Source organism: Podarcis pityusensis (assembly GCF_964106645.2).
Source record: "Podarcis pityusensis genome assembly, chromosome: 6".
Classification (NCBI taxonomy): domain Eukaryota; kingdom Metazoa; phylum Chordata; class Lepidosauria; order Squamata; family Lacertidae; genus Podarcis; species Podarcis pityusensis.
The window spans coordinates 28,861,374-28,886,171 of NC_138030.1; the positions used below are offsets into that span (position 1 = coordinate 28,861,374).

A 24,798-nucleotide genomic window follows, 5' to 3' on the forward strand; every position below is an offset into this window, starting at 1 on the left:
TTTCCGTTGAGAGCATTTATGAATGACATTTCCAAATGGAGAACATAATGGACTTACTCCCAGTACGAAGGATTGTTTGCTTACAGCTGGAAAGACAAATTGTCCAGATACAGGGTATTGCAAATTTCAGAAAATAATTACAAATGGGATGCACTACAATTAAAAATAAATAATCAGGTCTTGTATGTTATTTCAATGTTCTGTATTGTGTTTCTCACTGGATTCAGGAATCATCATAAATTAGGTTAACCAATAAGCATCTTTCAAAGAAAAGCATGCAACCATACCTTTCAGTGCTCCGCATGATTAATTCATCTGGATAAGGGAAGGTACTCTCAGTTTTATCAACAAAATTCTTTATGAATGCTGATCACTGCATCACGGCAGCTGAAACATACACGCACACATACACATTCCATTCATTTCCAATCTCCTGCAGCAGCATATCTCCATCAAACAGCAGAGGAATTATTTCCCCCATTAAGTCACAGTACTACTTAGTTATTCAGTAGCCTGAATGTAAACAGGGACTGCTAGCATGGCGCATGGGCTCTCCGATCCAGGCTGCAACTCGGCCAGAGCAAGGTTGGATGGAATGCCACTGCATTGGGTAGGGTTGCCAAGATCAGAGTCTGTTGCTGACACGGCCGTTGACCTGCCAACCACAATGGACAGGACTGTGTCAGACACAGGAAACTGTTCTTTATTGGGACCACCTTTCTGAGGGTTTCCTCCATCTGTACTGTCTTTCAGTTCTGTCAAGGTCAACTGAGCTGAAACAGGAAGCCCCACTTTCCGCCCACGAGTCCCCCACTTCTTCTGGGATTTTCTGACTGGCAGCTCTTTGTCCTTGGCTGAACTCAGTCTACACTTGTGGTCCTTCATGTACTTTTGGCGTGTAAAGCCTTTGCTACATGTAGGGCAGCGGTATTTATAGTTTCCAGTGTGAGAGCGCTGGTGTTCCACCATGTGAGCTCGCCGGCTGAAGGCCTTGCTGCAGTATTGGCACTTGTGGATCTTCATCCCTAAATCAAGAAGAACACAACTTAGTTGCAAAAGGGCTCATGGACTAGGAACATAAAGAGAGCCCTGCCAGGTCAGAACAAAGGCCTAGCAAGTCCAGGATCCTGTTTCCCATAAAGAGCCTCAGACATATTCTTGAGCTACACTGTCCCCGCCCTTACCTGCAGCTGAGAAACAAAAAAACAAAAAAGATCAAAGAACAAAGGCCTAGCTAGTCCAGGATCCTGTTTCCCATAATGGCTAATCAGATTCCAATAACCAGGACAAGAGGATGATGGCACCCTTCCACTGTAGATTCCTAGTAACTGCTATATGGCAGAATGGTACCTCTTATCTTGAAAGTTGTACATAGCCATCATGATTAGTAGGCATTGATAGCCTTATCCTCCATGAAGTTACCTAATCCCTTTCTAAAGCTATACAAGTTAGTGGCTATCACCAAATTCTGTGGAAGCCACTATGCGTTCTGTGAAGTAGTTCTTTATGTCTGTCCTGAATATCCCACCATTCAACTTTATCTATCTACTTTTTATACACCAAGCATAATTTTATACACCCTTTATTTCCGCTGCCTTATTCACCTCTTTTCTAAACTGAAGAGCCTCAGACATATTCTTGAGCTACACTGTTCCCGCCCTTACCTGCAGCTGAGAAACAAAAAAACAAAAAGATCACTGTGGTTCAATAATTAGGTGAGTGAAGAAAATTAAATGAACCTGTTTATCTGCAGCATAGGGCAGAGCATGAGCCAGAATTTCATTTACCTGAATGGGAGAGAATATGAGCTTTCAATTTGTCCGGTCTGTTGAACTCTTTATTGCAGCCTGTATGATTTCTGTGAAAAAAAATTAAAACAAATATTTAATCAGATGTTGAATGATACAGATAGGAGTCTCAGATGTAGTTCTGTTTCAGCAGTGCGCAAGTAATGCTGGGTGTTTCTTATGATTTAAAATAGCAGAACAATCATCAGAGCTTTCTGATCTCCTTGTCATGGTACCAAAAGAAGAAGAAGAAAGCCTGCATAACATTGCAGATCAAATTGGCCCGACAACTGAAAAATGCTTTTTGCTGTTTTTGCCTTTTGCATAGCTTTTGGAAAACTGGACTACTGAAAAAGAAATGCAAGTATTGTGCCAATAAAGAGCTGCAAGTTGAAGAGTTGGAAGGAACCAAAATGACCCATCAGATCTAACCCTCCATCATCCTGCCAATTCATACCAAATATAAAGCAAATACATTAAAGCTGCATTCTGTTAAGATGCCTGTGCAGCCAATGACTCAAGCAAATAAGCCAAACGAGCCACAAAAGGGAGAGGCAAAACCAAGTAAAACCCTTCTTGCTGTAAGCACAAGTATGGCTTGCATGATAACAAAGTTCATTGAATTGAGTATGGGCCAGGGGGGAGGTTTAACCAAAAGTCTGTGTCTAAGCACCCTATGCAATGTGTGATGATGCCATCTAGAAGTGCCTTTAGAATTGCAAGGCACCACCATTGTCTGCCTAGCTCTTTCATTTCTAAACTGCCTTCCAACGAACAATGAAAAGAGAGAATGTGGTTAATCAGAAGAGGTAACTACAGAGACAAGATCCCAGAGCCAGTAAAATCAGAAGGCTTTTTTCCCTCCAAAAAGGCTATTCCCTTACTTCAAAAGGCCCTATGTTAGCCTATAAACAGAAACTAGTCAAAGATGAATTACACTTTACATCTAATGGCTGCAAAGCCAATGCCATTATTGGCTGCTGTTGAAAACGTGATACTTACGAGAAGGGGCATTTATATTTCTTGAAAGGCTCATGGATCAGCATATGCCGTTTGAGTTTATCTTTCCTGTTGAAGGCTGAGTCACACACAGAGCATTTAAAAGGCTTTTCACCTGAGTAGGACAGAGACATAAACTCAGCAAGGGAGTTGCAGGCTAAGCTTGGCTTACAGATATTCTAATATCCCTTGCTTTGGCTGAGCTACAGAAAACAGATGCAGCAGAATCAGGATCTTAAGTTCCCAAAGATCTCTCCTCTATCTCTCCCTGTTGGCCACAATCCTTGAGAGTCATATGCCTGGATGTTAACTACTGAGAACTGTAGGCAGTTGGATGCATTTTAAACAGTTTCAATACTACATCTGGTGTTAACAGAGAAGTCACATTTCTGCATAAAACTTGCCTGTTTGTTCATCCAGGTGATCAGTTGCATATACAGGGACCTCCTAACCCATGGGTAGGCAAGCTAAGGCCCAAGATCCGGATCCAGCCCAACTGCCTTCTAAATCCGGCCCATGGACGGTCTGGGAATCAGTGTGTTTTTACATAAGTAGAATGTGTGCTTTTATTTAAAATGCATCTCTGGGTTATTTGTGGGACATAGGAATTCGTTCTTCTTCTTTTTCAAAATATAGTCCAGCCCCCCCTAAGGTCTGAGAGACAGTGGACCGGTCCCCTGCTGAAAAAGTTTGCTGACCCCAGTCCTAACCAATAGTTGCTGGCTGCAACTATTCAAACAGCTAAGTGAAATGCAAACAATAAAATAATGACTATAAGGGAGGGGGACAACCTGATCTGAAGGCCTTTAAAAAAATGGGCTTGCATTAGGAAGCAGGTTGCTGATCATCACTAGAAATGGTAGCAGCAGACCCCAAAGAATGAATGGGTTCAACATGCAGGAAAGCAGTACTGTGCTATTGCCTACCCGAGTGAATGTGAGCGTGTAGTTTGAGGTAGTGTTCTCGGCGGAAGAATTTTTTGCAGATCTGACATTTGAATTTCCCTCCACCCCCATGTGTAGGTAGATGACGTCGTAAGTATCTCTCACAGGGGAACACCTGGAAAAAGAAGACAACACATGACTAAGAGCACAGCCATCTGGAAGGGCAGCAGCCCTTACTCCTGGGCTAAGGGCACACGTTTTTCTAAATGACGCTCACCATAAAAACGTGCAGTGCAACTCTCATCCAGAGAGAACGATGACTTAACAGATCTCGGAGATGCTCTTTTACTTATAATTGCATGGTCAATTCCTGCAGGTCCAAATATGGGAGGAAGAGTCATAGGACAGAACACACCTTGTTAACCAGGGGCAATGTGGCCCATGCTTAGCTCCTGTGACAGTGCAAATATTGCACAGGTCAACTGGACATTAGCATGCATCCAATATGCAACCTCAACCTTTCAGTAGGCAGTCTTGGATAAATCTATTTTCTCAGCCTAGCAGATCTCACAAAGATAGGGTAGAAAAGAAGTCTGCACAAATAAATAAGAGGTCATAGGGAAAATAGCTAATAAAAGCACCAATGGCACAAAAGAGTAAACTGACTTCGTCAAGGCCATCATCTACCTACCTTCTGACAGTGAGGACAGGGAAAGTTGTGTGTTGCTGTCTGTAAGTGATGCTCTAGGGCTTCTGGGGTAGAATATTTATTTACACACTTGACACACCTGAAGCAGGAGGAAGAAGAAAGAATGCATTGAGTTAGAGGACTAGGATCCAATTTTAGTATGCATTGATATTTATGATTAATATTATCAAAGAAGAAAATAAGACAATTTATAACCTTGAGTCCCCAGTGTGGTGTAGTGACTAAGAGTGCTTGGCTTAGGCACAGAAGATCTGGGTTAAAATCTCTGGTCAGCCAGACATCAGTCAGTAACTAACTCTCTGCCTAACCTACTTTACAGAACTGGGAGGTTGATTGCGAGGCTAAAGGAATGGAGAAGGACCATGTGCTTTGCTTTGAAAAGTGCTGGGATTAAAACTGTAATAAACAGATAAATCACTTCCTCCTAATTTTCAATTCAAAGCTGTCCCCCCGCTCCCGCATTGCTTAACTGAGGTAATTTAATCTTTAAAACAATGGAGGCAGGTGGAGTGGATTGGGTGATGGAGAGCTTATCGAAAACTTGTTCTTGTACCCCAAGTTGACCATTGACACCAGAGCTCCAAAAAATATCTGAGTAAAGCCTAGTCACCTTTTATAATTATCTGAGAACTTTCAAGATCTGAGGGCCACATTTTATTCTCAAAATGTTCTCTAATCTGTGACCAGTGATAATGGCTTAATTCAATGGCCTAAAAATCCTTTATTTCATATGGACAGTGTGAAATTTCTGTTTCTGTTAGTGGTTTTGCTTTGAGAATCTTTTCTAAATCACTTTGAGAGCTTCTTGGGGCAACAAAGTGAGGTGTGAGAATTTTAAATAGATAAACAAAGATGCAACAGTTTGTCAGTACAGAATTAGTACAAGCTTCAAACGACAGAGATTAATAGCTTCTGCTTCTAGTTTTTAGAAAACCAGAGTTTTGCCATTCCATCAGAATTGCAACAAACTATAGTTTACTTACTCTCAAACCAAAATCCCAAACCACAGTTTCATCTGATATGTTTCATCTACCTACCTAAACATTGCACCAGTGAGATCTACCTACTTAAACTATTCAATCAAAAATAGTCTCTAAGTCATCACTTGACTGCTACAACCATGTTAACTGTTTGCCCTGACAATAACAAAATTAAGCTTAAAGTCAAAAGCTATAATTGCTCCCTCCAAACATAGACAGAAAAAGCACTTTCCCAACAGCTACTGTACTTGTAAATGGCAATGTCCTTCTTGGGACTGTGTTGAGGAAGCAAGCTGTGGGAATACTGATGGACACCCAGTTCATAGAGGGAGGGGAAGTCCTTGCTGCAAAGGTGACAACGGTAGCTCAGCTCCTCCTGATGGTTCTTGATGTGCTCCAAGAAGGAATCCAGCTTCTGGAATGTTTGAGCACAACTTTTCACAACACACTTGTAAACCTGCACATTAATGGTGATAGGAGAATGATTAGACCAGTAACCCTGACCACTTATCATCATGAAAACAAACAAACCCTAGTGTACTGTGAGAAATAAAATAATAAATGTAATTAAAGATTCTTGTATACTCCTATAAAGGAGGTTGCCTGCTCAATCTCTGAATGATTTATTATTCTAAACTCTCTTTCCAAGCATGCTATACTGATGGTGGGCAGTGGCTCGTTCAGTTAGAGAGAGCACAGAATGACCTACCCTTAGAGGAGGCTACAGGTTGTATCTCTGTACGAGTTACAAGTCTTGATTTGCCTCCTTCAAGTCAGGGGACATAGAAAGATGCCTCCTACCAAGTCAAACCAGACTAATCTAGATTAGCATTGTTTACACTGAGTGAGAGTAGTTCTTTGGGGGTTCAGACACGGGTCTTTCCCAGCAGTACCTAGAGATGCGAGGGACTGAACCTGAGATCATCTGCATGCAAAGTATGCATGAGGACACATCCAAGACAGTGGCTCAGGCAGACATCAATGAGGTGGGCTTTTTTTCAGGCAGGTAATTCTTACACTAAAACAAACCTTTTTGGGGAGGGGTATCAAAAGGGACCTAAGCTATAAGAAATTTAGTGAACAATTGTTTAGCTTTATTGTGCTATTCCTACCCAGAAGCTTGGATAGGAATAAAATGTATTGTCTGCAGGAGGGCTGCAGATCAGTTGTACAAAAACACATTTCTGTGTGCATAATGTCTCAGGTTCCATCTCTAGCATCTTTGGCTGAAGGATTTCTGAGCCTTTGCCAGCCAGGCAAGATGTTACTAGACTAGACTGATCATTGGTCTGACTCAATAAAGAAATCAACATTCCATGCCAAATTAGCCTGCATTTTGCACAAAGAAAAACTGGGTCCTATCACCTTTGTCCTTTATGCAAATTTTGTGCATCCATTTCTTATTTCTGTAAGTCAGAGATCGGTAAAGAGTTTAGCAGCACGGGGGGAAGTCATCCTTTGACTTTGGCACCCACCTGTTCATGTTTGTGTTGGGTCATGTGGGATTTCAACTGGAAATATGTGCAGAATTTGTTGGGGCAGAACTGGCACTGGTAAGAACTGTCTATCAAGACCACTTGCTTAGCTTCCAGTTTGCAAGCCTCATGCTCTTCTGCAGGAGGCATGACCTGTGGCTGTGGGGGGCTGCTTCTGGGAACTGTGTTCAAACCTGGAGGAAATAGCCAAGGCACATATATATTAGAGGTTCAGCTTAGGGAGTTACTAGAGTTGTTATTATTATTATAATTGTTACTCTAATTATAAGAACATACAGCCAAGGTCAGCCGTGCATTTTCATACAATACCCTATAACTCATCTCAAATCACAGCCAGCCAGCTCTCCCTTCCAAAATGCAAAGCCGGGGGCAGGGGAGGTCAGCTTCTCTTCGTTTTCCCTTCCCTGTGCTTTTCACTTAATATGCATTATCATTAAGGAGTGAGATCTCCGCTCTGGGTATTTTAGTGTTTAAATGACAGAGGGACTTGCTGATCAAAGCTCTAGTTCTTGGCAAGGTTAATGTGGGCCTGGACTGTACCGCTTCAAACTGCATGTGAGAGCTCACATGATTGAATGACCCTCAATACAACAAACCTGATGCCAGGAAGGATTATTAGCTCTGAAATACCTGTTTTCTATGTGACATATAGAAGCTGTAGTTTGAAGTGGGTATAGCCTAGATACACATTTATTGCCTCAGTGATAACTAGGTCAAGATCTACCCTTGGTTGGCGAGAGGCCTTAGGCACTGTGGAGAGGAGATAGTACAGTGGGAAGCACCAAATGTCATTCTCTGCCAGCTAGTCCAATTAGGTTCACTATAATTTGCAGCCAGTATTCACCGAGTTCATTTTGTACTTTCAGACTTGTTACACATGTAGCTGATCCCTTCTGTTTTGGTAAACCCATCTATAGCTGGGATGGGAATGCCCTTCCCACCCAACTAAATAGCTGACAAGGTGGGAAAGATATTGGCTAGACAGGCTGACAAATTGCCATCCAAAGTCTGGCTCAGGGCAAAGTAACTGGACGATCATGTACAAATGATTTGGAGTGCAAGGCTCAACTAATTCCTTAAGATCAACCATGGCTAGTACCAGGGATATTTAGGATGTCAGCTATGCAATACATGAAGTCACTGGCTAAACAGGCTCTGTTCCATGGATAGTTCTCACATGAAGCAACTAAATCTTAGGAATAAACCATGTGCTTTGCAAGTACAATATACTGACTAGCATCCCTTCGCTTGCCCCATGTCTGGGGATTCATGATCCCTATCTAAACACATCCAAACAAGCTCAGAGACAAAGAATTATGGATTTGTCTCCTACTGCCAGATCCCACTACTATGCAAAGCTTTCAAATTAGGAGGGCAGGGGAGAGATAACATGGATGGAGAATACAAAATAATGGATTGTGACCCAGTTATAGCTTGAAAACCTGGTCCCTACATTCATGATCCAATAAATTTTGAAGTCGGTAGTACACATAAATCTACTGTCCAATCCTTCCTAGTCCCAGGGACCAAGACAGGTAGAAGCAAGTAGAAGCACAATTATTCAGAGGTTTGGGGAGCAGGTCACCAGTCAACTGGCCATCCCACCAGTAAGTAATGCACCTGCATTCTCCTCATCCTCCTGCTGGTTGGGGTTCAGTGCCATGACTTGCACAGTGACAGAGCTCCGAGAGATGGTACACCCAATTCCTGGTGGCCACACCTTATGCGTCTGCATATGCTTTTTCACGTTGGACTTTTGGGCGAAGGCACGACCACATACGATGCACTGGAATGGCTTCTCCCCTGTGTGACTGAAGGAAAAGAGGAGATTGCATAAGGGAGGGTAAGGCAGAATCTCTCCACAGGGGAATAGCCACACTGCTCCAGCTCCTTTTCGGCAAAGGTAACAGGTTTGATTTCCAAAATACAGTAAAGAGCTTTTTAAAAACAGTGTCAAAATGAAGTGGAATTCCCGCCACTAAGAAGTCTATCCAGGGAAGCAGGAAGTGGTACTGGGACGCAGGAACTACGAAATGGCTACTGGCAAGAGGAGCAGAAACTTTGGCTTGGAAGCACAAAGCAAAAACTGGAAAATTCTTATTATTGTTTAGTCGCTTTGTTCATAAAAATGACTCAACGCACTTACAGATGCAATAAAAAATACTAAAATGAATTACAATAAACATAATAAAAACCTAACAAAGAAGCAAATTGATACAAATAAAAAGGACAGTCCAGCAGATCCTGCTCTGCCAAATACGTAAAAACCCTTCAAACCAAGGATGAAAAGCCCAAGTAAAATGGAGCATGTGGACAGACTGTTTCTAAATGTTGGGATGCAAAACGGGAGGTGAATGTGGCAGCCTAGAAGCTATTGTTCCCAGCAGGATCACTTACGACCAGTCAGGAGAGTGACTGGCAGGCCCAATTTGGCAGGATGGCAACAGGCTGTGGTATAGCCCTGCAAGACCTGGTGGCTTTATCAGCTGAGAGCTGTGGCTGAATTTAGGTTTCACAAACTGCACACATTTACCCACTCAGGCCATTCTGAGGCCAATGCTGAACTTTTTGGGGACCACACTGACCTAGCAGCAAGATAGTATTGATTTTCAAAGTCTTATCCAGCATGGAAGAATGGCTCAAAGGGAAGTGACCTGTTGCTCAGAGTGTCCAGCCAATCCCTCATCCTATCCAATTGGCCACAATCTGTATGCCTCATTTGGAATGCCAACGTTACCTTCTGATATGCTGCTGCAGGTCAAAGTTCTTGGTGAACGCCTTATCGCAGTATGTGCATTTCAGTTTTGGTGACTTGGGTTTTCCTGAAATAAAGCAGTAGGAAATAATCATGAGCTCAAATTGGGGAGGCCGCTGTCGTGGATTCTTACTCCCTCACTCTCCATTGTGCTAGAACTGTATTTGGGGGCAATGTCTAACGTTGGGATGAAAGTGAAGCATGGAAACAGTTATGGTGGCCAATAATCTCAGCTAAGAAGTAGGATCCTTAGTGGGCAAAATAAGCTACTTAGACCCAGTAATCACGTTGTCCCTTGTGCTTATGGAGCTGCTTCAACACTTCAAACTCTGCATTACTAGGGTGAGAAACCTCAAACCAGGAATTCCTACTTTGGATTTTCCCCATATCAGTGTTAATAATCTGGAAGCCGGGATAACACTGGCATGGGCTCCTCCTGTGTAGTCGGGGCTTCTCACATCATCTGGTGGCACAGGAAGGAACAGCACCGCAGCAACTCCTCTACCACCAGAGTAACAAAAATGACAAGCTTTAATGGACTATAAGAAACATCATAATTTCCTGAAAATACTGATGAGAAAAACAGACATTCTGATTTTCTGTAGTGGGACATACCAGCACTTGCTTAGGCAACAGCTCTGAGTTCCCACTGTGTAAATCTGCAAAATCCCACCCACCACCTACCCCCACAGGATATGGAATAGTGACAGCAGTCAATCCACAAGCAGACTGCAAGCTAATTCCAGCGAGGAAGGGCTTTCTGTGTAGGAATTCTGCAATGTGTGAAGCACACCTGAAAAAACACTTAGCTGCAAAAACACTCATAACAGTCCATTAAGCCCACACAAGTATTTTAATTCATTTGTCTGCATCATCTAAAATATTGATTTGTATCTTCTATCCCCCTGCACTGTGGAGATATGAACAAGTTCCCAACATGGGAAAACCTTAGAGGTAAAAACATGAAAATTCTATTTCAAATGTTATGTAGAGAAGTGTGGAAAGGGAAGCGTGAGGCATTTAATATACATTTACAAATAGACAGATGCCCAGATTCTGATGCCCACCGGTGGAAAAAGGTTACAGCAAGCACTGGTGGCAAGAAGCCTTACCTTCTAGCAGGCTGCTGTCTGTCTTAAGACGACGGTTCTTGGCAGCTGAAGCTGGATCAAAATTGGTCACATTTCCTCCGCAGGCATTGTTCAAGGGGGCAACGGTGTTGGGGCTTTTAGACTTAAAACCTTGCTTCCCTGGACTGTATACTGGAGGGGAGGGGTACACTGGGGTTTCCACACATTGATTGGGCACCTAAAATGGAAATTATTGAGGAAAACATGCTGAAAATGTAGTGACAACATTGACAACTCTGCAAAGATGTTTCCACTTCTAAACATTTAATATTCTGCTGAACACGCTAGATCCAGCCTGGTGTAGTGGTTGGGTGTTAGACTAGGATCTGGGAAACCAGGGTTCAAATCCTCACTCAACCACGAAACTTATAGGTGACCTTGGTTCTGTCACCTTCTCTCAGAGTGACCTACCTCACAGGGCTAAAATGGGGTAAAATGAGAAAGGGAAGAACTGTGTATGCTACTTTGAGCTTCTTGGGGGAAAGGTGGGATATAAATGTAACAATAAATAAATATAAATGAAGTGTGGTCTAATTTCAAACATGTGGTTATCATCCTAAATGCAGTGTGGAAAGAGAAGTGAGTTGTCTTAGCTTCTGGTCACGGTCCTCTCAAATGGCTGAGAAGTCAAAAGCAAGGCACAAGTGGAATTATCTAGTGAAGGTCTTATGAATTATGACTTAACATTTAGGTGTATCAAATTACCATACTCCACCCTGCTTTACAGCTCTGTAGTGCAATAGATATTTACGTTTTCTCATGTGAAATGAAACTGAACAGATTCCAGAGAAATGCCACGTATCCAGAGCAACTTCAGACACTCTTGAACCAGAGCTGAGTCAAAACATTTAACCATTTTGACTTCATGATTGCCTTATAGAACTTGAAGTCACTTTTTAGACCTTGAATGCAGAAGACAGTGGGACTTTCTTTCTCAAACTGAGAGCTCTTTGAATCAAAAGGTGAGATATAAATCATATAAAGATCTATGATTAAGATTAGAGAATACATCAAATTTATTTTACATATGCAAAGTAAAACCAGTGTTATGGTATCAGATGCATAAGTAATTTAGTGCAATGGGGTGACAGTGCTTTCTAAAGAGCCAGTCCTCTTCACTGTGGCCCCTGCTTTATCTGAGGGTATGAACTCACCAAAAACAAAATTAGGCAAAGAGTCTTGCCACATTCTTTTTTTCTGTGTAGCATCTGATTATGCTTTTTCTATCTGCAAGATTTTCATTTTACTCCCAAATCAACAGTTACGTCAAAAATAAATGTTTTGAAAAGAGCTTCAGCAGTGTGTGCTCTTCAAAGATGCAATTCCGTCTTGGACTATTGTCTTAATACTCAGGCTAGGTTACTTACTAGGCTTTCCTGGCTTTGTCCTGTTACTTCATGAACTCCATCTCTTAGTAGCTTTCTAAACAAACCCTCTGCCTCCTGGTTTAGCGTTGACATTCTTCTACTTGTTGACAACTATATGATGTTCCCTTTTAATCACACTGGGCCAGCGACACGTTTCATTCTAGCGACCTCTCCACATCCATCAATTTCTGTTGCCCATAAATCGTTTTCCTTGTTCCCTCAACTCCCTGCAGCTGGCTGACATCTTTCTGATCACTATTTTGCTCACAGAGAAAATAATCACTGATTAGAAGACAAGCTTGTTCATCTTGCTGCACCTCTAATTTCTTTGATAAATAGTATTTTGAGGCTAAGTGAATCAGTCTTTTTATCACAGTCTTCTTGTAGCCAGAGGCCATGCGCCCTTCAGGGGGGAAAGGCAGTAAGCAACACTTGGAACCATACTGCACTATGTGGGTCAAAAAAATAAAAAATAAAATAAGCTTTACCTCCATAGGTGGGTAGGATTGCATTCCCAGATTCTGTATCTCTACTGTGCTATTCCCAGCCATGGGGGTTGATGCACTGTACACTTCCACCACTCCATTGCTGCCTGAGTTGGCCTGACCTGGTGCTCCAAGAGACTGAGGTGCGGGAGGAGGAGGCTGAGGTGGCGGTGGTGGGGGTGGAGGAGGAGGCGGTGGTTGAGAAAGGTAGCCAGCTCCAGTATGCATATTCAGGCTGCTCTAAAAAGATAGGATGAGAAATTAGCAAGCTTTGGAAGAGAGCATCAGATTTCCCAGACTCAATGACTCCCATTCATAAACGAAGATCACTTTTGTGGGTAAAACTACCTGTAGCACTCTTTCCACATTGAGTATGGTTGACATGTGATGGGAAAAAAGGTTATCTGTGTTGGTATCTGCAAAGAGCCTGTTGCAATTGTAATATCAGAGTTAAAATGTTGTCATAAATTTGGATTTCCTTCTTCGTGCCTTAAATGTTGTGCTTGGTGATGTGGGCTCTGACACACAAAAGCTTGTACTGTCTCTATTCTCCAGCTTTATTTTATTTTATTTCTTAAACGGAATCACTAGAATCACACATATTGTGCTATTTGCACACGATGGATTTCTACAATCATTATTTCCCATGCTTTTTACAATGCTTCATCATATTCTACTTGCCTTTTTTACCACTGACATACACAAAGTTTACTATGCAATGGCAATAACGTATCTTTCCTGCTTCAACAGTTACCACTAATTTAGTACTCCACGCTATGTAGATTTTGCCGTCAGTGCAGAGATGTTCTGATAAGGATGAGTCTGAAGCCAAAATCTTACTTTTTGTGTGTCATTATCCCCACAAAATTATCTCTAACCTCTTATATACTTTAATTTGCTAGAGCATGTATGCATCTTAAAGGACATAAAAACATTCTGCTTACCTGCACAGAGGGTTGTACTGTGGACATTGGTTGGTCCAGGGTTGTAAAAGCAGACATAGCTGACATCAAGACCTCATCACTCACTAAGATATTCCCCTGGACTAATGTCTGGATCAATGGAGAGGGTGGGACAGTAATATAGGTAGAGATCTGTTAGGAGGAAGAGATTCTTTAAAATCCTTTATGTTGGATCTCAGCTCAGAAAGAATAGCTTAGTTCTTGTGAACTGCATTAAAACAGGCTAGGAAAAAATCCATTAATCAATGCAATCTTTCTCTCTCTGCTAGAAAGAGTGTAAGAAGAATGGTCTAAAAACCTTCTCATGGAAAGCAACACTTGACATTTATACTACAATATGAGCATACAAAGCACTTCACAAACATTGTATCATTAAACTCTTGCGACACCTCTGTCTCATAATGTGGATATTTTACTGTATTCAGATTATATGGCTCTACTGTGACATTCATTCTCTGACTTGAAATGTCTCCAGGAGAAATTTAACAGAGAACAGACAAATTTAATTAATCCAAGCCCAAAGCCGTGATATTTGTAGTCAAACCAAAGTGATATGTCTGGATCCTCAACAGGCAACAGCTCATCTAGAACCCAAGTTTCCCTTCTCTGGGGTTGTTTTTGTTTGTCTGTTGGCTTTTTTTTTCTTTTTTCGAGAGAGAAAGAAATGGAATAATCATCTGCTTGCAGTTAAATTAAAAGGCTTAATATATATATATATATATATATATATATATATATATATATACATAATTTTGCAAGAACTTAAGTTGTGCATTCTATCAAGTCCACATTTCAAGGAATATACAGAGAAGGTGCTGCCACAAAACACAAACAGGGAAGATATATGGGGCTTACTCAAGTAGAGACAATTGGATAAAATACTGGAAGAAAGAGAGTTAAAACTAACTACAATGAATTCATAAATTCATTTTAAAACTTTCATGTAGGGATAGAATGCAGGTGTTTGATATTAATGCATTTCTATTGAGATCTGGAAGCTTGTCTCAAATTCACAAGATCACAGAAGCAGATGGAAAATTCTTCAGAGGTAATCTAGTCCAAGTCCTCTGCTGATGCAGTTATTATCTGCCACTACTACAACATCCAAGGTGTGTTTCACCGTTTGAGGTGCAATAGGAAGTGCCACCCTGCCCTGCTGCCTCTGCCATAAGTGATTTCAGCTGAGATCTCAAGCCATTTTGGGGACGCTCCATCTGAGGCAGTGGCCTCACCTTGCCTAATGGCTGGGCCAGCCTTGATCCAAGGTAGGATACAAATGTTTATGCCATTGCTACACAACTGGAAGTCAGAAATCCTTGCAAATCTCCCGGCAGTTCCAAATATACTTTGTACCCTCATCTCTTCTGGACTGCTAGTGCTGGTTTAGGGTTTTATCATGCAGTTCACTGTTAATGGCACAGAGATCTTAGAGAGTTCAACATCTATACCTGACGATTTGTGGTCTGAGCCTGCTGCACTGAGGTAATGGATGGTGTGTAGATGCTGTTAGTAGCCAGTGAAACTGTAGCCAATGAGGGTGTATTGCCTTGACACTGCTCTCTTTTGTGGGTCATGAATGTAGGGAGTGAGTTGAATTGCTTCTTACATTTCCCACAAAGAAACACATCTTCATCATCTGCAGTCAAAAAGAGAGAGAAGTTATTGATCCAACTCCAGAGTCCTTTTCAATTGCTGCACTCAAATAATAAAATAGAGTTTCAACAAGAGGAAGTAAATTTGCCTTTTAGGCCAGAACAGAAGCTCTTAGTCAGAGGCAAGTGAATTGTCAAACAGTGGGATTTCTCTTCATGGTTAGCTTTCTAAAAGCAGTTTCTACCTCAAGAAAAGTCACCTGTTTATGCAGCAAATCACATTTTTCTGCCTGTACAAATGAAAGAGGTGCATATCGTCAAATACTAGGAAATACTGAGTGGACAAGCACTTGGAAAGCAGGGTTGGCATGCCCACTGCACATTTGGAAACAACCATTCCCATTTACATTTTGTGCACAGGAAGCAAAACACAAATGCTACATAAAGTGCTACCTGAGGCAGGTGAGCTTCCCAATTGTGCTCTTACTCTGATGTAAGAGATGAAACGACAAAAGTACAGGAAAATGCTCAAAATGGCACTGTAAATCGTTGATCAAATATTGCTGATTGTGTGCTGTGTAGCACTTGCTGATGTAAGTTTAATTGTTTTGTTACTGTTTCTATTTAAAAATAAAACCCTCTAAGCCTTGATGCAATATCATACAAGAACAGTAGGGCAGCCAGATCTCACGTTTCTAATTCTAATCTAATCTAATCTATTTTAATACTATTCTAATTCTAAATTCCACCTTTATAAATTATGATGGAGCTGCAATGCAGATTTACTTGGAAGCAAGAGCCAATGATGTCTAGGACCAAATTGTACATCACCAATCTAGAGTGAGAGGAAGAAAGCAAATCAAATTCTATAACCATTTGTAGGAGAAATTTAAAACAAGCAAAAAACCCCTAATATATTCCAAGGGCATCTAGCACCACAGCCAACCCAATAAACAGCAACATGCAAATCCAGACTTCATATCACACCCTGCAGGTAAATCTCTGTAGTCCTGGCAATTGCAGGATTCGGTCAATGGGAGGAAACCACAGAGGGAGAGAAGGGAAACAGGGCTAGTCCATCAGCTCTGCTGATAGAGCTTAGTTTATCTTCTCCCTCAACAATCACCTAGCAATGGCTGCATCATGCTGAACTGTTTCCATCCCAGTTGGTCATCTTAACATCATAAACTTTAAAAATTGGTGCCTAAGTTTGCTTTCGCCCTCCTCCCTTTCCATCTCCCTTTCCTTTGGTGGTATGTCTTTTTCATTAAGGCACTATAAGAGCCCTTTTCATTGAAGTGAGGAGTAAAAATGCTTTAAATAAACAAACAAACCAAAAATGCATGCCAGTCGAAACAACAACCCTGCATCCCATATGCAGAAATGGCCAGATAAAATTAATATCCTGGAAATGCCTGCTGAAATAAAAATGCCTTTACAGCACCACAAAATCCATACAAATGTTGGCATTTAGCTATCCAGAACAATTTAAAACCAACAACTTAAAACCAGCAGCTTTGTGTAGAGACAATGCACATACTTTTGTAAACCAAAAACATGTTTAATAATTTTTTTAGAAAAACAACAACAGCTATATAAAACATTAAAAAGTACAGCATCTTAATTAAATGCAGCACAGAATTAATGGGTTTACAAAATCCATTTAAAAGTCAGCACGGAATGGAACAAGCATATGTACCCTAGGAGGGAGTTCCACAGATATGGGGCTCCCATCCAAAAGGGCCAGTCTAGCACATAGGGTGGCCAATCAAAACTGGGAGCATTACAGGCGCTCCCCACCCCCATGCCAGGGTTCATAGTAACAAAATCAAGCGCCAGGAGCCTGCAGTTTGCAATTTTCCATGCTGGCTAGGGAGCAAGGGAAGTCAGCAAAGAAGCTGGGGCTGAGGAGGAGATGCCCTTCTGCATGGGCACCGTCCAAGGCCAGAGATTCTTCATCCTTGCAATAAACCAAAAGTGGGGGGTGGGACCTCTGATTCTTTCCTTTCCATCTCATTTGGTATGCAGAGAAGGGCTCACCCATGGACTGGATGGTGGTGGATGTGTTGACGGTTTGTCCTGATGGATCTGTTACTGCTCCCTGGCCATCTAGCAAAGACTGAACAGCCAGAACCGTCTGATTATCCATACCTGGAGAAACAGAAATGGTGGTTAGAGGGACTGTATTCAGAAACACTGGATTTGAATTATTTTAACTATCAAGCATATCATGCATTCTGCTGCAGGACCCCCATGTCCCAACCAGATTATAATATAACCTATTTCCTTCTCCTCTACTTTTTTTTAACCTTTTGATTTACAGCCACCTATGATATCAATAAGGACATAGGTGGCGCAGTGGTCTAAACCACTGAACCTCATGGGCTTGCCGATCAGGTGGTCAGCAGTTCGAATCCCCGCGACAGGGTGAGCTCCTGTTGCTCGGTCCCAGCTCCTGCCAACCTAACAGTTCAAAAGCATGCCAAAAAGTGCAAGTAGATAAATAGGTACCGCTCCAGTAGGAGGGTAAACGATGTTTCTGTGCGCTGCTCTGGTTTCGGTGTTCCGTTGCACCAGAAGTGACTTAGTCATGCTGGCCACAAGACCCGGAAAAACTGTCTGCGGACAAATGCCGGCTCCCTCAGCCTGTAAAGCGAGATGAGCGCCACAACCCCAGAGTCGTCTGTGACTGGACTTAACTGTCAGGGGTCCTTTACCTTTACCTTTTATGATATCAATACCCCACAATTTTTAAAACCTAACATGTTTTATTACTCTTTTAAAGCAACAAGATTGACAATATTGCTAAGGCTTTCTTTCTAAGATTCTACCAGTAAAAGCAGAATGATTATTTCTAGTACACAAGTGTAGGAATAAGTGGGTTAAAAGGCTCATCACTAAAAAGTACTAAAACAGGTGGGGAACTGGAGCAAGCCTGCTCACTTGACAATCATCTGAAAACACCATACACAGCGCTTTGAAGCCTCAACAATCCGCTGATCGTCAGTGCATGAAAAAAGCCTGGTGTGGCACTTGACATCCCAACAATGTTGATTATCAGGGCTACAAAATACCACAATCTGCTCTATGTAGCCACTAATCAGCTGCTTGTCACGGCTTCAACAACCTGTGCATGGCTATATGCAAGCCCCAGTGATTGGCTGATTGTTGGGACTTCAAAGCACTGCATATGGGTATTTGCAAGTGCCATTGATCAGCTATGTTTGCATCTCCCTTTTTAGCCCAGCTGCATCTTTATGACATCAGTTGTCAATCTCACGGGGGGGGGGGAGGGGTGTTACCAAAAAGAAATGTTAGAAATGCATCATCTATACTCTTGCACACATTTAGATTGCAAAGCTAAACACACTTACTACCGTAGGTAGTGAGCCCCACTTCTAAAGAAATACACATATCAATCAAGGCCAGGTAAGTTTTCTGCAGGTTCATGGGAAGTATTTTACTGAATCTGAAACACGGATTAAATCTAGCAAATAAACTGTACTGGAGAAACTTCCAAAAAAATCACCATAACATATATGTTATGGTCAACAACTACACTATTATATTTGAAAGGGAAGGATGAATTTTAGGGCTAACTAAACCAATGCAGATTCTGTGTCCAGACAGGATAGGATACTGCATAGAGAAGGAAGTGATCACTGTTTTTAAATGGTTACCTTGGCTCTCTTCCATGCTTATGAAGCTATGCAGTCACAATGCAAGATTAAAAGGGGTTCTGATATAATTGGGAGTTTCCTGTGAAGAGGGCTTGTTAAACCACTTTGAGAGTTGCAGTTCTGTGATAGGAACAGGCTCCCAGGATTGGGAAGCCAGGACTGTTTAAAATGGTATCATAGTGCTTTAAATGTTTTGTGTGGCCTTAGAATTAAATTCAATGTCATACTCATAGTAGGCCCACTCAAATCAACAGAATAAAAAAAACCCTTCCAGTAGCAGCTTTAAGACCAACTAAGTTAGTTTTTGGTATGAGCTTTCGTGTGCAAGCACACTTCTTCAGATACACTGAAACAGAAGTTGCCAGATCCTTCTATATAGTGAGAAGGTGGGGAGGGGTATTACTCAGAAGGGTGGTGGGAATGGGAGATAGGCAGATAGCTGGGATGAGCCTGCTGACGACTCTTAACGACTGTAATGGGTCTTACAGGAAAAGGCAAGGGGTGAGAAGGTGAGAAATGGCTTAGTCATGTATAATGGGATAAGAATCCAATGTCTTTGTTCAAACCAGGTTTCTCCATGGTTTTAAGTTTGGTAATGAGTTGCAATTCAGCAGCTTCTCTTTCCAGTCTATTTCTGAAATTCCTTTGTAGTAAAACAGCTACTTTGAGATCTTGTATAGAATGTCCTGGGAGATTAAAGTGTTCTCCTACTGGTTTCTCTGTTTTGTGATTCTTGATGTCAGATTTATGTCCATTTATTCTTTGGCGTAAGGTTTGGCCTGTTTGTCCAATATAGAGAGCTGAAGGACACTGTTGGCATTTGATGCCATACACAATGTTAGATGATGAGCAATTGAATAGTCCCGAGATGGTATGTGTGATGTTGTTGGGGCCAGTAATGGTGTTGTCCGGGTGTATGTGGCAGCAAAGTTGGCATCTGGGTTTATTGCAGGCTCTGGTGCCAGTGTCCGTGTTAAGTCTGGTTGTAGTATTATTGTGGGTTAGGAGTTGTTTAAGATTGGGTGGCTGTCTGTAGGCAATGAAAGGTCTTCCTCCCAGAGCTTGAGAAAGAGAACTGTCATTGTCCAGGAGAGGTTGTAGATCTCTGATGATGCGTTGTACTGTTTTAACTTGGGAGCTGTATGTGATGACTAGAGGTGTTCTGTTATTTTCTTTTTTGGGTCTGTCTTGCAGCAAGTTCTCTCTGGGTATAAGTCTGGCTCTGTTGATCTGTTGTCTAACTTCATCTGCTGGGTATTTTAGTTCTGAAAAGGTTTGCTGTAGATCTCTTAGGTGAGAGTCTCTGTCTGTAGAATTGGAACAGATGCGGCTGTAACGTAGTGCCTGGCTATATACAATGGACTGTTTGGTATGTTTGGGATGGTAGCTAGAGGCATGTAGATATGTTTGTCGGTCAGTTGGTTTACAGACCCAAAAAAGAAAATAACAGAACACCTCTAGTCATCACATACAGCTCCCAAGTTAAAACAGTACAACGCATCATCAGAGATCTACAACCTCTCCTGGACAATGACAGTTCTCTTTCTCAAGCTCTGGGAGGAAGACCTTTCATTGCCTACAGACAGCCACCCAATCTTAAACAACTCCTAACCCACAATAATACTACAACCAGACTTAACACGGACACTGGCACCAGAGCCTGCAATAAACCCAGATGCCAACTTTGCTGCCACATACACCCGGACAACACCATTACTGGCCCCAACAACATCACACATACCATCTCGGGACTATTCAATTGCTCATCATCTAACATTGTGTATGGCATCAAATGCCAACAGTGTCCTTCAGCTCTCTATATTGGACAAACAGGCCAAACCTTACGCCAAAGAATAAATGGACATAAATCTGACATCAAGAATCACAAAACAGAGAAACCAGTAGGAGAACACTTTAATCTCCCAGGACATTCTATACAAGATCTCAAAGTAGCTGTTTTACTACAAAGGAATTTCAGAAATAGACTGGAAAGAGAAGCTGCTGAATTGCAACTCATTACCAAACTTAAAAACATGGAGAAACCTGGTTTGAACAAAGACATTGGATTCTTATCCCATTATACATGACTAAGCCATTTCTCACCTTCTCACCCCTTGCCTTTTCCTGTAAGACCCATTACAGTCGTTAAGAGTCGTCAGCAGGCTCATCCCAGCTATCTGCCTATCTCCCATTCCCACCACCCTTCTGAGTAATACCCCTCCCCACCTTCTCACTATATAGAAGGACCTGGCAACTTCTGTTTCAGTGTATCTGAAGAAGTGTGCTTGCACACGAAAGCTCATACCAAAAACTAACTTAGTTGGTCTTAAAGGTGCTACTGGAAGGATTTTTTTTATTTTGACTATGGCAGACCAACACGGCTACCTATCTGTAACTCAAATCAACAGAGTAAGGCAAGTCCAGTCACTTCAGTGGGTCTACACTGAGTATGCCTAAGTTCACCCTTACCCCTGGTAGTTTCAGTGAGTTTCAAGCATCCTTATTTCTCATTTCTATACAAGCCGTTGAGTTCCATGATATCTTTCTTCCTGATAAATATGTTTGTGATTGCAGCTTTCATATTCTCCAAAACAGGAACCCTCTGAATTTAATTTTTGTGTTGTAAATATTACCACACAGTTTTTCTTGCTGTCTTGTCTCTCTGGCTTGCTTAAAAACGGCATTCACAAAATAAAGAGACATTACCAGCAGAATGCATTAAAAGGTATACATCATCTAGATTCTGGACAAAGAACTACTTATTTTATTTGATGTCCACTTAAGACCTTACAGTTCTTTTTTCCATCAATAGAGGAAGTAATTCTATGATCCTGAGTTGTATATTCATCTGTATCCAGTCACAACACCCCTGTGAGGTTGCTGAAATGAAGGAAGCTAATCAGGAATGAACTTTTGTGTGAGAAGATGCAGTTCTGGTACTGAAATTAGATTCCTAAGATCAAAACATTTTCAGAGGCAACCTGTTTTTTCATTCTAACTGTATGTCCTTCACATATGATTCCAGTTCACAGATTTGGGGTTCTAGTTGAACACTAAGTAGACCCAACATGCCTGAAATCTGCCCAACCTGCTCTAAAACATCAGTACCACATAACAGCATCGCATGATCACTTAAGACAATCTGTGATAGTTTTTTAGCCCTTGTTGCTCTATTTATGAACATGTGTGATGGCAAATTGAGAACGTAATTATGCCACAGCACAGAAAAATTGAATGTTTTCACCTCTCATTATACTTGAACTCAGGGTCATCCAATTAAATTGATCAGGAAGAGATTTTGGGCAGAAAAGCACTGATTTGCACAGTGCACAATTAATTTATAGAAATCAATGCCACAAGATGTGATGGCTACTTGTTCAGGAGGCTTAGAATTAGACAAATCCATTGAGAATAATGGCTACAAATCATGATCCCATATGCACTCTTCAGGTTCAGTGGCAGTTACTGGGGGGCGGGGGGAGAGTAGTTAGAATTATTACTTCAGGTCTTGGATAGCCAGCTGTCATGGACACTTTGCAGAGGGTTGGGCTAGATGTCCTCAGGGTCCCTTCCAACTCTACAATTCTATGCCGTGTTTGAAACTCCCATTGTTCTAGGCATATTTTGCGACGGGGAATTTCATTAGCATGGGAGCAGTACTGCACCTAAGATTTCAGATTAAAACTGCAGAGTGGAAGGAAAGGAAGAACCTTTTTCTGCCTCCCCACTTCCAGCTACTATCTGAAAACTGGAGAAGAGACCCTCTTAATAATATTAGGGGGGGTGGGCAAGGGAAGGACTAGACCATGTGAAAAATGAACATAATATTTTAGCTGAAGTTCATTCATTTTCAGCTTTGTATTCTTGTTATAAAAAGTGAAGCTAGACATTCCGTTGTTGCGCCCATAACCTAGGCTTAAGGTGCCATTTAGCTCCTTGCTTTCAGATCTCTGTTTCCAACACTAATTCTATGTGAGATTTCCTGAAACACCTGACCATGGTAGAAAACCAGGGTGCTGGGCGAGTCGGATGGTGTATCTGATCCAGCATGTTCTTAAAGAAGACATTTTGGCCAAGATGAAGGTATGTGAATTAAGACACTGGGAACATAAAAAACTAATTTTAAGCACTATTTGTGTAGGAACAAGCCCTAATTTACAACTGATTAACAAGCAGCCATCCACTCTGCAGGGCAACCTATCCAAAAGCGCAATACGCTCAACCAAGTTTTAAAGTCGCAGATGTTGAAGGAATTCAACGTCTCTGGGAATGGTGGCTGTCATGTCCCCCAAATCACAATAAGCTCTGCATCCTGGAAGCAAGGGAGAAACCCTTAAAACGGGGTTTCCCAAACTTGGGTCTCCAGCTGTTTTTGGACTACAATCCCCATCATCTCTGACCACTAGTCCTGGCAGCTAGGGATGATGGAAGTTGTAGTCCAGCTTTGGAAAAGCCTCCTTTGGAAGGAAGGGGAAACTGAGGTATCGTTGAGGGGTGTAGGAAAGTCTTTTTCCTTAGATCCTGCAGTACAAAATCCCACCCAGAAGGACACCCGTCGCCTCCCTACGCCCCCCCGAGTCCGGCAGCAGCGGGCAGAGCCGCGCCCGCAGGCTGGCAGCGTTTGCTGCAACTGCTGCTCCTCCGCGGGAAAGAGGCGCAGCGGGGCTGCCTGAGCGGCTGTTCCGTGAACCCTCCCTCGGCCCCCGCGCTGCCCGGGGGCGGCCCCGCGTCGCCGTCCTCTCAGCCCCTGCCCCGTCCGCAGCGGCGGGAGGGGAGGCGCCCGGCGTGGAACAGCCGCGTCTGTCCTTGCGGCGCCTCCCCAACCAGCGCTAGGCCTCAGCTCGCCCGACTACACGCACACCCCCACCCCGATATCGAGATGTAGATACCTTCCAGCGCCTCGAATATCGCCTGCGCCATCTTGGAGCCGAGGCAGAGCAGCCTAAACGGGCATTGTGGGAAGGAAAAGGGAGGCTCGCTTTGCCGCCAGGGGGAGCAAGAGGGGGCGGGGAGGGGAGGCCGGCTGAGGGAAGAGCCGCTCCGCCCGTGCTGAGGGCGCTGCTTTATGGAAGCGGGTGGGGGGCAACGTCCAAGCTCGGGGGGGGGGGCAGGGAGCTGCGCCTCCGTGATGTAAATAAATGGAAATACTTAACTCAAAGTAGCTTATTTGCTTCTTTTACTACAGTAATAACTGAAAGTAGAAGGATTTCGATAGATTTTTCTGAGTCAACAGAAAGTAATTCGAAACAACTCTGTTTTTTCATTGTTTTCTTGGGTTACAGAAGTACACGCATTGCCTCTATTTTCAGGTCCTTTCAGTCCTTTGTACAGATCGGAGACTTTAATAATGTTGAGACGTGTCATTCCAAATCTGCAAGACAGAGCCAGACATAGGATGATGGCAGGTGGGTGTCCATACATAAATCCTGGCTCCTATGCCCATGGTCAGAAGCTTGACCTGCTGCTTAAGAAAATTTTTGCACGACACAAGGCAGGACAGAGTTTCAAACAGAGATGGGCTCTTCCAAGCCCACATTCCCAAGCATGTTCGCACTCCTGTCTTAACTACGTCTAGGCTGGCTTAGTCATTTTCACAGAATGGACGGTGCGGGATCCTTAAGGATGTGCTCTATATGGGAACCTGGTTTCTGTTGGCAGACCAACTCTGTATTACAAAGATGTCTGGAAATGTGACATGAAGGCTGTTCAACATCAACCCTGCTGTGTGGGAATCCCTTGCAGACGACCACAGTGCCTGCAGAAAAAAAGTCAAGTCATGCATCCATAGCAGGACCAGAGGAGGAATGACTGCTGGGAGGGGCACAGAGAGAAGAAATGCCATGGTTTAAGTGCAGCAGCGTAACCAGACACCTTCATTTGCCTCAGCTGCAACAAAACATCTCTCTCCAGTATTGGTCTCTACAGCCACCCAAGGCTCTGTAACCTTCCAACAGTTTGATTTCACCCCCAAA

General features: G+C 42.5%; 1 protein-coding gene across 3 annotated transcripts; it reads right to left on the bottom strand.

The window, feature by feature from the left end:
• Positions 1-23,868, bottom strand: ZNF341 (zinc finger protein 341). 3 transcript variants are annotated; one of them, XM_081009614.1, is made up of 16 exons: positions 23,716-23,868; positions 17,187-17,297; positions 15,003-15,190; positions 13,537-13,686; positions 12,596-12,832; positions 10,723-10,918; positions 9,593-9,677; positions 8,476-8,666; positions 6,835-7,028; positions 5,608-5,816; positions 4,362-4,458; positions 3,713-3,845; positions 2,790-2,901; positions 1,788-1,858; positions 1,605-1,670; positions 897-1,025 (listed from the first exon to the last, which is right to left on the bottom strand). In XM_081009614.1, the coding sequence occupies exons 1-15, from the start codon at positions 23,744-23,746 to the stop codon at positions 1,627-1,629; spliced, it is 2,049 nt and encodes a 682-aa protein (XP_080865740.1). In that variant the 5' UTR covers positions 23,747-23,868; the 3' UTR covers positions 897-1,025; positions 1,605-1,626. The 3 variants fall into 3 exon arrangements, with proteins under 3 accessions (XP_080865739.1, XP_080865741.1, XP_080865740.1); XM_081009613.1 differs by lacking the exon at positions 1,605-1,670 and having other exon boundaries at positions 1-1,025; XM_081009615.1 differs by lacking the exons at positions 1,605-1,670; positions 15,003-15,190; positions 17,187-17,297; positions 23,716-23,868 and having other exon boundaries at positions 1-1,025; positions 12,596-12,827; positions 13,537-13,668.
• Positions 23,869-24,798: the final 930 nt, after the last annotated feature.

Bases quoted from the DNA above. Each gene is read 5' to 3' on its own strand.
- ZNF341 (XM_081009613.1), bottom strand. From the start codon at position 23,746: ATGGCGCAGGCGATATTCGAGGCGCTGGAAG. The intron at 4,459-5,607 runs GTACAGTAGCTG...CTCCTGCTTCAG, and splicing joins AAGGACATTGCCATTTACAA to GTGTGTCAAGTGTGTAAATA. The intron at 3,846-4,361 runs GTAGGTAGATGA...TTCTTTTTCCAG, and splicing joins CCTGTCCTCACTGTCAGAAG to GTGTTCCCCTGTGAGAGATA.